Raw genomic sequence first — 14,589 nt, 5'->3', positions numbered from 1 at the left:
TAGTAGCACATGGCACTCAAACTGTTCTTTAGTCTAGCGTACTCAACCAAGGCACAAAAATATTTGCAGCAATTCTAACAGCAAGATTGAATAAAATAATTTCTAATTATATTAACCCAGACCAATCAGGCTTTATACCCAAAAGGAAAATGACAGACAACATTAGGAAAACACTGGAGATAATTAAGCATAGTAAAAAACCAAAATCACTTCACTCGTATTAGCTTTAGATATTGAGATGGCTTTCGATAGCATAGAAATAGGTTATTTAAAATGCTTATTACAAAAGATTGGCTTTGGTCCAAATTTTCTTAGAGCAATCTACTCATGCTATGCCTTGCCTACCACACAGTTCAAAATCAAGAGACTCAAGTCAGGGAAAATTAAATTGTTAAGAGGCACAGGACAGGGATGCCCGTTATCTTTGCTGTTCTTTGCAATTGCAATTGAACCCTTTGCTAATTATATCAGGGAATGCTAATTATATCAGGGAAGGTATAAATATAGGGAGAAAAGAGTATAAAATACCATTATCTCTGGACAATATGGTTTTATACATACCTGTCCCTAAAACCTCTTTAAAAGCTCCGACAGAGGCTTCTTGTAAATTTGCCAAAGTGTCAGGCCTTACTATAAACAACAAGAGTGAACTATATTCTATATTAGTACCAACAGATCTAGCAGGACTAAAATATACTGCATTCTATTGGAAATGAAACAGGAAAACAACATTCTTTCTTATCAAAGAATTTGGCAGAAAGAGTGCAACTTTGACCTATCAGAGGATAACTGGAAAAATATTTGGTGCTCTCATTACTTTACATTCAAAATTATCAATATCAAAATGCAAACAGTCAAAATTCTTATGCGCTGCTATCTGACACCAGTTAAATTACATTATATAAGCAAAACAAGTTCTCCTAACCCACATTGGAATCAATATGGTAAAGTAGGAACTTTTATGCACTTCTGGTGGTATTGTAAACAAATAAGAAACTTCTAGGAGAATGTAATCAAAACAATAGAAGCCATCACAGGATATGTGGAACCTAAAACACCAGAGGTTATATTGCTGAATCTTTGGTCAGATCCTTCCATACCAAGAACTAGAATCAATCTTATCTCAACCCTATAATCATAGCCAAATCAGTTATTGCTTCCAAATGGAAACAAAAAAGTTTGCCCACAGTCACAAACTGAAAAGATAGATTGTGGGACTATTTCATAATGGAAAAGCTGGCAGATCAAATAGCCCAAATGGAACAACAAAAACATAACTCCTATTTCTTGGAGCAATGGCTTCCAGTTTTAGAATATCTAACTAATAATGAATCCATAAACCAAACATCCCCAAGAATGGAATACTATCAAAGGCATGTCTTTGAATTTTTTTCTTAGAATACTGTATAGTTGTACGTCTGTAAATAGTTTGTAAGTATTGTATACTACTTTGTCAACATTGCTATAGTAATGTTAAGGAGGCAAGAATTACATATTCTAATACTTTAAACCTGTTTAAAGTTTGTTTATTAATTGTTAATGACTGTCAAATTGAAAAATTATTGAATAAATATAAATTTAAAAAGAGACTAGAGTATAAAAGAAATCCCTCTCCCAAGAAAGGCAAAGGAAAATTAAGTCTGATATTTGTCAGCTTCACTCTAATATCATGTTCTGTAGCATGGTGGTTAAGCTACGAATCAGCACTCTGCTGGTTTGACTTCCACAATTGCCATGAGCTCACTAGGTGGCCTTGGGTAAGCTACTCTTCTCAGCCGCAGCTCCACAGCTGTATTGTGGGGATAATAATAACACTGACTTGGTTCACTACTTTGAGTGGGCGCTAATCTGTCCAGAAGGGTGACATATAAGCACACTGTTGTTGTTGTTATATCTTTGCTCTTCCTGTTTAATACACCAATATTTGTACAGCTATTCTGAAAATATACTGTGCAATATTTATTGCAGACATCAAGCTGAATCCTGTGCAGTTTGGAAACTTGCAAAAGATGGACGGGCCCACAGAACAATGCCAAGATTCTGTCATTTCAGCCCCTAGCAATTGCAGTCAAGAGTCTGTAAGGATTTTTGGTTTTGTATCTTCTTTTAAAGTAAAACCTATTCCTTTTTTCTTTCCCCTTTATTCAAGGATTGCAGAAGAAAATAAAGAGAATGAACTTACAGAAATCAGGGCAAAATTAAATGTTATCAATAAAAATCAGTAGTTAACTAGTGCTTTATAAGGTTCATTAACACTGATTTTTTTTCCTTGCAGAGTACTGTTTGCCAGACTGTATTGACTGGTGAAGCCTTCATGGGCTGCAATGAACTGGTTGAAGTGCAAAGTTACATTGATGCTTGTGTACAAGATCTGTGCAGCTGTGATGCATCTATGACGGACTTCTGCATTTGTAACACCTTTGCTGAATATTCCCGGCAATGTGCCCATTCTGGTGGGCAGCCCCTTGAATGGCGAACTCAAGATTTGTGTGGTAAGTAATTGAGATGGACTTTCATCTCTTTGTTGCATGAAAAACTGCAGATGACAAAAATATGTGCCATTTCCTCACGTCCTTAAAATAGTGGCACACTGCCAGAACGCTGGCGACTTCTTCGCACAATATATGCTTAAAAAAGGCATCCGTTTTGAACACAAAATTGTGCAAAGAAGCTGATAGCGTTCCGGGAGCGTGCTGCTATTTTAAGGACATGAACCAATCTCTGTTAACATTCTGTTAGCCAACAACACCTGAAGAAATGAAGAATGCTGTCTGAGAACTATCTCAAATCTCATCCTTTTTTCTACTTTCAGCCAAGTCATGTCCTTTCAACATGCAACACCGAGAATGTGGATCCCCCTGCTCTGATACTTGCACCAATCCAGAAAGGTCCCAGCTCTGTGAAGAACACTGTACCGATGGCTGCTTCTGTCCCCCAGGTAAGTCAATATTCATATTCATGTGTCCCATTTACATCCGTTAGATTGACTGCAGCATCTCTGTGGTATTGAGACAAGAGCAAGCAGTTTCCTCTGTTACAGGGGTGAATCATATCTGTCTGTTTGTCTTCTACAAATAAAAATGCTCACCTCTACATTGATCATGTCAACTGTCAGGTCTTTGCTCTATCTTAACAAGGAAATAATGGCACTGGAGATGGCACAGAAAAGGACAACTAAAGGATCCAGATTAATTATCTTCCTTTTAGAAAATTTTTTGAGGGGACTAAAGAGGAACTTGGCCGAAGTTTATAAATTTGTAAACATCCTCAACATACAAGAACTCAGGGTCATCAAAAGAAACAATAGGCAGCAGGTTTAAGACAAACAAAGGAAGTACTTCACATTGTTCACAGTTAGTATGAGAAATTTTTGAAAGGATTTGATGAATTCATAAAGGATGCATATGCTGGTGCATGAAAGTTGACACAGTTCCCCTATTCTGAGACTGTATTTTTATGTCTACTAGATGCTTGGCAGCCCATGTTCACTTATTAGTAAAATGTCAAGTTCAGGTAATGTTCTGATAATGTGAACAGGGTTCCTGTCTGAAGGCAGAGTTGCCAGCTCTGGGTTGGAGAAATTCCTGAACATTTGAAGGTAAAGCCTTGGGAGGGACCCCAGCAGGGTATAATGCCATAGACCCTACCTGTAAAGCAGGCATTTTCTCCAGAAGAACCCACCTCTGTGCAGATCACTTGTAATTCAAGAAGGTCTCCAGGCTTCACCTGGAGGTTGGCAACCCTGTCTGAAGGAGGCATCCCCTTACTTATAAGACTGTGTCAGAACAGGCTAAAGGGTTAAATAAGCATCCTGTTTCCAGCATCGTGTTTCCAAAAGTGACCATCCACATTCTTTTCTGAAGCCAACAAGGAGGGCATGATGGCCCTTCACCTTTGTTCCCCCCATGTTTAAACTATCCTGGCCATTGATGGACTTCTTATCACAGGTTATCTTTCTAAAAGCTGTCTAAGCCAGTGATCATCACCACAACTGGTGTTTGGACTGACAAATTTCATATCTTGATTTTGCACTGCGTGAAGAAGTTCTTTTAAGTTCTGCTTTTGCTGCTAACCAGTATTCCTTGTGACATCTAAACAGCAGAATGCTTAGCTGAATGGATCAATGGACTCACACAGCATGGCGGTTCTTATGTTCTAAAAACAAAGGAGAACTAAGTAATGACAAAGGGAGTGAGAGAATACATGCCATAAATTAGAAATGCTATGAATGAATGAATGCTTTGCACACCAAAGGTTAGGTTCTTGCCATCTCCAGTTAAGAGATTGCAGCTAGCAAGTGTTAGAAGGACCTTTCTCTGCATGAGACCCTGCAGAATTTGCCAGGGTACAACTAGATGAACCAATGTTTTGACTTCGTATAAGGCAACTTCATATGTTCATATAAGAAAAAGGTTCTGCTATCAATATTTGAATATATCTGTCATAGCTGTGCCTTCCTGTATCACTGGAAAAGGGAAAAGGTGTGTTGCTGGCAAGAGACAGGAATATAACAGCCAGTGACGCTACACCTCTGAAGACATCAGAATGTCATTATGCACTCCACTCAGTATCTGAATGAGTAGCTTCATACATGAACTAACATTCTTTCAGGCACTGTATATGATGACATCAACAATTCTGGCTGCATTCCTGTTAAGGACTGTTACTGTACTTACAATGGGGATACTTATGCTCCTGGAGCTTCTTTTGCATCCCAGTGTATTTCATGGTAAGCAGATCACTACTTTATACTTGGTTGGTGGAAATTAAAATGATGAATTGCTAAGACTGTGGTGGATGTAACTGCTAAAGCTGAAGACTTCAAGTCCACTGCAGTTGTGCTTCACTGCTTTAGCCTTATCATGATGGCATGGATCCATTTGGAGAAACATAACTGAACCAGTGCCACAAATGAAGAACTACTTAGCAGGAAAGCTCTTCTCCTCATGCGCCTGCTGTGTATATTTTCTGAACAGATTAATTCAAGCTAATGCGCTATGTGCACTTTGTGAGATTCAGAACTATTAATATCATACTCACATGTTTCAAAAATGCACACAGTGAAAGTTAAAAGGCAATGGCACTGCATGTTGTAGTCCAAAATTTTCCACTGTATACTACAATGGAGAGGCCATGTGAACTGAGTATGCATCCTAGCACATGCAACAGAATACTCTGTCACATGCTGAGCTTCTGTGGCAAACTCACAGAAGATCTTCACAGAGGATCTCTAGCAGTTGTTTATGTGGAAAGTGTTCCCTGAAGGTAGTAAGTCTGAAACCTCTTGCATATAAGCAATCACTATTAAATACTAAAAACAGGGTATGTCAACAATCAAATACTGCAAATACAGACAGCAAATGCTGAAATCAATTATAGTTCTTTGGCAAACATAGATATCCAATATAGGAGTGTGCACAAAAAAAAGTTTAGGTAAATCCAATTTCTTTTTACCAAATCTGAAAAAAGTTCCAGAATTCCCTGAATCCCAAATTGATTCTCTAATTTGGTTTGGCTATTTTCAAAAAATTTGGTAATATCCAGCCATTATTCCCTATGGTAAAACCAATTTGCAGGCTATCTGGTGGGATGGGAAAATAATTTTTCAACCAAACTTTCATGAAGATTTGACCTGGGAGGTCAATTTTATGGGCCCCCAAAGAATGTGCCCCCAGCCACTCTCCATTATTCCATAATGGGAAAAATATCTGAGGGCTATCCAAGGGCCTGGGGTTGGCATTTTTCAAGGACATGTTCCTTGGCCATGGCAGCCTTGCCCCTGTATGTTTCTGCAGTGTGAGTCAGCTTTGACTTTTTCCTTAGGAAAACAAAGGAGTAGCTAGGGGCACCTTGTTCAGCGGTCCATAGAATTGGCCCTCAGGGTCTTCCTGAAACTTGGGGGGTCTTTAGAGGAGAGTCAGGAGTAGGTTCCCTACAAATTTGGAAAAGTTTGATTGAAAAATGACCTATCTATCCCCAGCCTACCAGATAGCCCCCAGATTGATTTTCCCATAGGGAATAACGACCAAATTTTACCAAATTAATTTGGTGAAATCTGGAATTCCTGTTCTTTGATTCGGAATATGCAGATTTCACCGAATCAGCCAATATTTGGTATTTTAATCCAAATTCTAACTCAAACTACACACCCTAATACAGCATGCAGAGAACATTCTGACATTCAGAGAATATCTAGGGATTTATTTGACATCAAACTCACCAAGGAAATATTTGGGAAGCAAATTAATTTCTAAAGGAAATCTCTAAAGGAAATATCAATGCACATTTCTCTGTGCACTCATAAGAGACTGTCATTTGAATACACAAAATCAACCCCTTTTTTGCCTTTTCCCCCTCAGTGCATGTACTGGAGGCCAGTGGACCTGTATCAGCCTTTCATGCCCTGGAATATGCTCTATTGAAGGAGGCTCCCATATTGCAACATTTGATGAGAAAAGTTATTCCGTCTTTGGTGATTGTAGCTATGTCTTTACTAAGGTAATCAAAACAAATCTCTAATTTGGGGAGGTTCTGAACTGGAAAGTTCCCCACACTATATACTCAAAGGGATGCCAATGGCTTGGATATTGTTAATTAGAATGGCAAAGCAAAATTTGGTTTAATTAAGGACATTAAGATTAAAATTATTTTATACATACTTTAAATTTTTGCCTGGAAGGAAAAAGGAGATATTGATCATTAAAAAAATACTTCAAAGCATTTTAGATTCATAATGAAGTATACAACTGAAAATCTTTAGGGATTAATATGGTTTGATAAATTTAATCTAAGGATTATGGTTTCATCTAAGGATTATGGGGCCATATCTGTATCTCAACCCATTTTTCTAGTCATAATTTTTGTCATAAAAATTATGTAATGTTGTACGCTGAGAGATAGTTGTGAGCTCACTACATCATGCTGCTTTCCATGTCTCTCTAGATTTAATAGAAAGATAGCCCTTCCCCCTTCAAGTTTCTTCTATTAGTATGAATGTACTTATAAGCCATTTTGGTAAAGAATTAGCACCAGTGCAAACAGAAGCATACCTCATCTTGGGATATGCATGTGCTAGAATGACCATTCTATCACTTTAAGTAAGTGCAGATAAAATTTCAAATGATATGAGAATGCTGCAAAAATATTTCATCCTAATTCAGGAGCATACAAGATCTCAAATTTTTCCCCAATGTACACACTACCTACTTCGTGTGACTTTGTATTGACTACAAATAAGTACAATTCAGGCATAATTCTGAGTGCTGTTTTTTACTTTTACAACCCCTAATGCATACCTTTTATTATAGCATTTGTCCCCAGTGAGCTCTCCAACTATGGTTGCCAACCTCCAAGTGGTGGCTGGAGATTTCCCAGAATTACAATTGATCTCCAGTTGACAGAGAGATATTTCCCTAGTGAAAATGGCTGCCTTGGAAGGTGGAATCTATGGCATTATACTCAGCAAAATTCCCTCCCCCACCCCCAAATCACCAGGAATTTCCCTACCCAGAGCTGTCAACCCTATCTCCCATCCATTGAGACCAAGGAGGCCCTGGGCATTAGCCTCCCACTAAATAACACCAATGCAAACAAGGATCAGGACCTTTGCAGTGATGGTTTCTGCCCTGTGGAACTCTCTTCCAAGATAAATTCACCATTTTTTGTCCTTCAGGGATTACCTAAACCATGTTTGCACAAACAAGCTTTTAATCTCTTATAGTAATGGAATGTGATCTGGCCTTGATTTGTTAAACTGTGTTATTTTTTTATTATTAATAACAGTGCCACATATTGAGTTGAATTCAAAGGTTCTGTTCTGCTATTGGTGTAGCATTCATCTGATGCAAAAACACTTCTGCTGGAGCACTGATCTTTCCTCTAGTGAAATGCACCTCTACCACTTGAGGAAGGATTTTTGCATCACCAGAAGATTCCTAGAGTCTAAGGAAGATTGCTGCTAGTGGAAAGGAATCTGTGGATCCAGCCACTTGTCATATGTTATGTTTTCTTAACTGGGGGAATCTATCCTGATTTTACAGAGAAGGGTGTAATGTAATAGAAATTGATATAAAGTACAGGCAACACAAGCCGCTAATGCTCTGTTACTTCACTTTCAGCTGTGTGACAGCAATGCCTTCACTGTTCTGGCAGAAATACGAAAGTGTGGCCTTACAGACACTGAAACATGCTTGAAAGGTGTAGCTGTCAGCATAGATGGAGGTCAGACAGTAAGTATGAAAAACAAAATATCCAAATGTATGTTTAAATGTAGACTGCACGTGGATAAGACCACTGTTGTTTCACAATCCTATACAAATAAAGTCATTGTTTTCTCTTGATCTTCTGATGTCAGTTTCTGTTCCTTGCAGCTATACTAAAAAAAAAAAAAGCTGGCTAGTTGGTTACAATCAAATTATACTCTCTCCTCTGCTAGATAATTGTGATCAAGTCTTCTGGGGTTGTGTACGTGAATATGATCCTCACCCAGCTGCCTGTCTCAGCATGTAAGTTCTACTCGGGAGATAACCTATGGCATTCTTCATTCTTTGCATTCTTCCCTTACTATCATATTGAAGACTGATATTTACTGTGGCTCGTGTACTTTGTCAAAGACTATTTTGTTCAGTATACATTGGAAGGCATTTAACTACAGATGTTCACCTTATCCAGAGGTATTTGTGCACTAAGGTATGTACTTAAGAAGGCTTCTTTATAGTGGTTGCACTAAATCGAAACACATAGTCCTTAGTGCATTGAAATGTATTGGAAAATCTTGTCTGTACAGAAATTCAGTGTACATATTGAAAATCTTATACATGTAAGCGACAGATCAGAAATAGGGTTTATACTGAAATCTCATCTTTTATATTATTGCAATGATAGTGTCAGTAAAGACTTCCATGCAACCACCTTCTCCTTGTCACTGAAAATGGGGAATGATGGGAATTTGTTGATTTATAACCAAATTTCCAGTACTCGTAGTATTACAGTTACATAGGCAATATGATTGGTTATGAATTATTACAGTGGGAGTTTGTAGTAATTTCCATCAAAATGGTAAACAATGGATTGTATCCAAAGTAATCTTCCACTAATAGTGATTTTTGCTGATTCTATCTTCCACTGCAGACCCTGATTTTGTACCACAGCATTTTGGGGATCAAAGTGGGTTGCAATGGGAAGAAGAAAATGGAAAATATATGTTCCATGAGCAAAGCTCCACCCATGTTTCATTGGATGCAACCCAAAGGGTTGCTGTACTGCAGGCTAGCACTGTATAGGATTTTAAATACAACTTATTGTATTCCTCTTATGGTAGAAGCTTATTTGTGTTACCCATAGAAAATGGTGGGTGATATATATCTGGTATAAGCAGTTGCTATCAACTATAAGAACCCAAGTACAAATTAAATACACTGAACACATCTCCCCTCATCCCTATGTAACAATCACCACATTAGAATCAATAAACTGTTCATACTTGATAAGATGTTTGATTCCATTTGAAAAATGGTTAATTATGTTTTACTTCCACAGCCAACGTCACCATGTTCAGGCCATCATCATTTTTCATCATTATAGACACAAAAATTGGCCTCCAGTTAGAGGTCCAGCTTGTCCCTATCATGCAAGTCTTTGTACGCTTAGACCCAACTCACAAAGGACAGACATGTGGTGAGTTCATTAACTACAATGCATAAAGGAACAGTCTAATTGTTTTTAGATTGCACAAAGGATTCAAAACTCAACTGATTTTCTGTCAGGTCTCTGTGGAAACTTCAACAGTGTCCAGTCAGATGACTTCAAAGCCATCAGTGGGGTGGTTGAAGGAACCTCTGCGGCTTTTGCCAATACCTGGAAAACACAGGCTGATTGCCCTAATGTCAAAAATATATTTGAGAACCCATGTACCCTCAGCATAGAAAATGGTATGTGCATTTATGCTACAACTTTTCTTCAAGAATTAGAATAACAGTTATGTCCTTGAAAATAAATACATTTTTTTAAAAACTTCATTGGTTTAAAAATACATGATGTGATCTTTACAAGTTTTAAGTATCCGGGGCTCTAACACTAAAGTGGTGGCCTTCACAGATCCCAAGATCCTGTTTGTATCCATCAAAGTGATAGGATCGAAGTGAACTCTAAAGGGACAAGATGTTTTGCTGGAGGTTACTAGTATCTCACCTGTATTATAGCCAGTGTCCAAATCAGAGCATATTTAAGAGATTTTCTCAGCAAAGAAATTTGCAAAAGTATCTCAGCTAATAGTTTGTTCCTGGGAATTTAAAGGGTCAGACTTTGAATTCAGCAAGTGGCTAGCTATTTTAAGCAGCTCAGCCGGAAGCAAACTAGATGCTACATTGGTAGCAGCAAAGTAAGATTTCTTTGCCACTGTTATCACCGCCTCATAGTTCTTCCAGCAGGCATAGGCTGTCAGAGTCAATATACACTTTCTGCCAGGGGGGACATCACCCCACCCTTTTCAAGTCACTCAGTTTGATAGTTAACCAAGGTGTTTAGGATGGCAATGTGGATTAGAATTGTTATTAAAAACACACACACATGCAAAAACTAAAAAGAGATCATAATGTGTTTTGTATTCACAGAAAAATATGCTCAGCACTGGTGTGGACTGCTAACAGACAGCAATGGACCTTTTCAGAAGTGTCATGCTATAGTTAACCCAGCTGTTTACCACACGGTATCTGACAACTTCTTTTCCTCTGAAGTACTAATAAGAATGTAAAAATAACTCCTAGAGAGGTAAAAAATAATCTGCCAATCTGGATAAGGTGCTCAATTTACCTTTTGCCAAGCTTCCCAAGTGTCGTTATTAATCCCCATATCATGTAATCCAACATATACATTTCTCGCTCCATTACTAAATGCAAACATCTTATTTCACTGTGTGCTAGATAATATTATTTGCCAACTTTTGACAAAGAGCATAGTGTTCAGGTTCTAGCAGGAAATATTTTGCATAACCTAACCTTCACCCCCCAAATTTAAAATTATTGGTACAGTACAATTACAAATATGCCTGGTTTTAGATTATTAATTGATATAGGCATCACAATCAGCATTTCTCTATCCCTTGCAAGCAGTGGCCAATAAAATAGAGCAGTAATGTTGGAGAAATGCTAACTGTGATGATTACACCTCATGGTTTTCTTTTACAAAACATTATGAGGAAAAATGTGGGTGAGATGTCTGTTAGAGGAAGCCCCATGTTCCCCATAGGTCTTTATATGCTTATACAATGAAAGTCCGTCCCCCCCACAGAAGCATAAAAAGCATAATGGACTCTGGCCTCAAGATGAAAAGAAAGCTAAAAATTCTATGAATTGTGCATATGAAGGTTTAAAACAAAATGTCACTGAGGAGACTGTTCTGTTTCTTTCTTTCTTTTATTTATACGCCACCTTTCTCTCCAAGACTTAAGATGCATTAAAATAAATTGCTGTTCTTTGTGTTCTTAGAACTGCATGTTTGACACTTGTAACTGTGAAAGGAGTGAGGATTGTATGTGTGCCGCCCTCTCCTCCTATGTCCGAGCCTGTGCTGCCAAAGGAGTCCTTCTGAGTGGATGGAGGACCAATATCTGCAGTAAGTATTAGAATTACCCATTGGATTTCCTAACCCAAAAAATGATTTGTCAGAAATTCTGGACTTGTTTCAAAGTTATCTCGAGCAAAATGTTAGTGGAATTTGATGACATCTTAGTGGATTGCCTTTCTTTTCTTGATCCCAGAGGAGTTCCAACAGATTCTCCAAAGGAGATGGTATGGGCCTATGAAGATGAACTGCAGAGGAGGGGGGGGGGGACTGTAATTCATGGTTACTACTAGGTGGCAAAAGTCAACAAAAATCACACAGTGTTATAAATAAATGAGCACATACTAATTTCTCCCTTCAGTTACAACAAAATAACCTTGCCATTTCTAGATTAGAAATGAGGTGAGAGGCACATTTTTAGAGAAGATAGTAAGAGACATAGTAAATGCGCAGTTTTCAAAGAGGAAACTTAAAGATAAATGTAGAATAATGTAAGTTGATTTGAAAAATCAAAGTATGTGGAATGGCCACACTAGATAATGCATATTTAGCATAAATCCATGCCTGGAGTTGTAACATCTCTCTTCTGAACTACACACATTTCAAGCTACCACTCCCATAACAGAGAATATGCATCTAGAACAACCCAGCAAGTGTTTCTGGATATAGATTATACTGATCACATCCAGTACTTAATATCCACATTCGCCTTAGATAAACCTTGTGAATGATTGTTTTTTCTTTCTCAAGCCAAATACCAAGTATGTCCCAAAACCCTGACATACCGCTATAACATTGATTCTTGCCAACCCACCTGTCGATCTCTGAGTGAACCTGATGTCACCTGCAATATTAAGTTTATCTCAGTGGATGGATGCACCTGTGAAGAAGGAACATACATGGATGAAAGTGGCAAATGTATACCTGCTACTAGCTGCCCTTGTTACTATAAAGGATCTCCTCTCCCATCTGGAGACGTAATTCATGAAAATGGCGTCATTTGGTAAGAGATTATTTGAATTAATAATTGGTGTTAGGTGACAAGAATAATGAAAATCTATCTATTTTATGGAAATTAATCAATATCAAAGAAAGACAATAGCCTTGCTCTTTGCCTTCCCGGGGACATCTAGTTATATATTCCTCAAACCTACAAACCCATTATAGACAAGAGTTTAAGCAACTCTCCTTTGACCACAGGATGACAATTTAGCATTCTGGTGGAAGAGTATTTTCTCACCTCTTGGTTGCCAAAACACAGACACCTTAACATAACCAGCTCTTATTGTAACTAAAAAAGGATCTCTCCCCCCACCCCTCTGTTACAGCACTTGCACACAAGGAAAGCTTCAGTGCATTGGACAAGTGAAGCCACAGCCAGGTAAAGCACCATTTTATTACCTCTCTGTATTGCTGCTTTTAACCTATCTTTACTGTACTAAAATAGTACAGCCTGTACCAATCAAGTATAGGAGATTTGAAGGTTCTTCCACATGCACAGCTGAGACAAATGCAGGGGCACATGTTATTAGAATCATGAAATCTAAGGCTTGGCATAACATACCGTGTTTTGCAAAGTGACGTGTCGATAATGATGTGCATTGGTGTATTCACTAGCATCTGACTCAGATTTCATCTATACTTTCTTTCTATCAGTGTGTGATGCCCCCATGATTTATTTCAACTGTGACAATGCCACAGCAGGTACCACTGGAGCCGAGTGTCAGAAGAGCTGTCAGACACTTGACATGGGATGCGTAAGTGTCTGTCAATATTTTGTAACCCTGTCTTACTTTAATAGCCTGTTTACATGTCAAATTGACCCCTCAGCAATTGCAGTTATAGCTTGATAATCTGAATATGTAGAAGTGCTAGCACCAGTCCCCAAACAACACAGCCTTATGTCACCACAGGCCGATAATGCAAAATTGGAGGCTGGCTGATAGGTGACGATATGATAATGAGGGGTGGCCCATATAACAACTGTTTATGTGGACATGACACCACAGGTTAATTTAACAAGATAGCAATTTACCAAGATAACAGATTGGTGCACTCTGATTCATAACATATATACTCTTCTAGAATGTGCCAAAATCATGATGTAGACATGTATTGGAATGTTCTCAAGAAGTGTTCAACATACCAAAACTTCCCTGAAAAAGTAAATTTGAAGCAATTTGTTCAGCATTGAATAGGATGAATGAACTGGTCTTCAGTGGTGACTCACTGGGAAAGACTGATGCTAATAGCTATGGGTGAATTCATCCTAAGACAGTATTTTAGTAACTCTTCCATACTCTCTTATTATAGTATAGCACCCAATGCATTTCTGGCTGCATGTGCCCCAATGAGCTGGTCTCAGATGGCAAAGGTGGGTGTGTAGCTGCTGAAGAATGTCCTTGTATTCACAATGAAGCAATATACAAACCAGGGGATACCATCAAGGTGAAATGTAACACATGGTACGTACAAACCAATAAGCATCACTGGTAATTTGATCATGATTTCATGACTTTTCAGAAACTGAATTGAAAGTATCAAAATGAATTAGAAGTATTGAACACATGTAGCAGGAAACATAGTAAAATCATGTATTTTTTCTGCTTCTGCAGTACGTGTAAGAACAGAATGTGGGAATGCACCAATGAACCTTGCCTGGCAACATGCTCAGTTTATGGGGATGGCCATTACATCTCCTTTGATGGCAAACGCTACAGCTTCAGTGGAGACTGTGAATACACATTGGTCCAGGTATTCAGTTTATTCTTCAAGAACCGCTATCATGTTACTAAAAATCTTCAGTTTAGTTTCTCTATGTTTGTGAACACTACATAATGTTCTTATCTACAGGATCACTGTGGTAAAAACAGCACAAAGGCAGGAACTTTCAGAGTCATCACTGAGAACATCCCCTGTGGGACTACTGGGACTACCTGCTCAAAGGCCATTAAAGTGTTTTTGAAGGCAAGTAGCTTCACTGGGGATCACCCAGAAAGGCAACATGTACCATAGGTCTTGTGCATCTGG

At 38.3% G+C, this 14,589-nt stretch overlaps 1 protein-coding gene across 1 annotated transcript in view; it reads left to right on the top strand.

Moving 5' to 3' along the window:
• Positions 1 to 14,589, top strand: part of MUC5AC (mucin 5AC, oligomeric mucus/gel-forming) — a 67,532-nt gene that overhangs the window by 15,503 nt on the left and 37,440 nt on the right. The window contains exons 7-23 of the mRNA XM_054972917.1: positions 1,969 to 2,078; positions 2,276 to 2,492; positions 2,813 to 2,938; positions 4,612 to 4,729; positions 6,360 to 6,498; positions 8,118 to 8,228; positions 8,435 to 8,504; positions 9,538 to 9,675; positions 9,765 to 9,929; positions 10,611 to 10,705; positions 11,484 to 11,610; positions 12,310 to 12,562; positions 12,888 to 12,940; positions 13,216 to 13,316; positions 13,873 to 14,024; positions 14,175 to 14,313; positions 14,413 to 14,526. Of these exons, the coding sequence (XP_054828892.1) occupies positions 1,969 to 2,078; positions 2,276 to 2,492; positions 2,813 to 2,938; positions 4,612 to 4,729; positions 6,360 to 6,498; positions 8,118 to 8,228; positions 8,435 to 8,504; positions 9,538 to 9,675; positions 9,765 to 9,929; positions 10,611 to 10,705; positions 11,484 to 11,610; positions 12,310 to 12,562; positions 12,888 to 12,940; positions 13,216 to 13,316; positions 13,873 to 14,024; positions 14,175 to 14,313; positions 14,413 to 14,526 (2,228 nt within the window). The remainder of the gene's footprint in view (positions 1 to 1,968; positions 2,079 to 2,275; positions 2,493 to 2,812; positions 2,939 to 4,611; positions 4,730 to 6,359; positions 6,499 to 8,117; positions 8,229 to 8,434; positions 8,505 to 9,537; positions 9,676 to 9,764; positions 9,930 to 10,610; positions 10,706 to 11,483; positions 11,611 to 12,309; positions 12,563 to 12,887; positions 12,941 to 13,215; positions 13,317 to 13,872; positions 14,025 to 14,174; positions 14,314 to 14,412; positions 14,527 to 14,589) is intronic.

The sequence above is a fragment of the Eublepharis macularius genome, chromosome 2 (assembly GCF_028583425.1).
Source record: "Eublepharis macularius isolate TG4126 chromosome 2, MPM_Emac_v1.0, whole genome shotgun sequence".
Lineage (NCBI taxonomy): Eukaryota > Metazoa > Chordata > Lepidosauria > Squamata > Eublepharidae > Eublepharis > Eublepharis macularius.
This window is presented reverse-complemented; position numbering and strand designations above follow the sequence as displayed.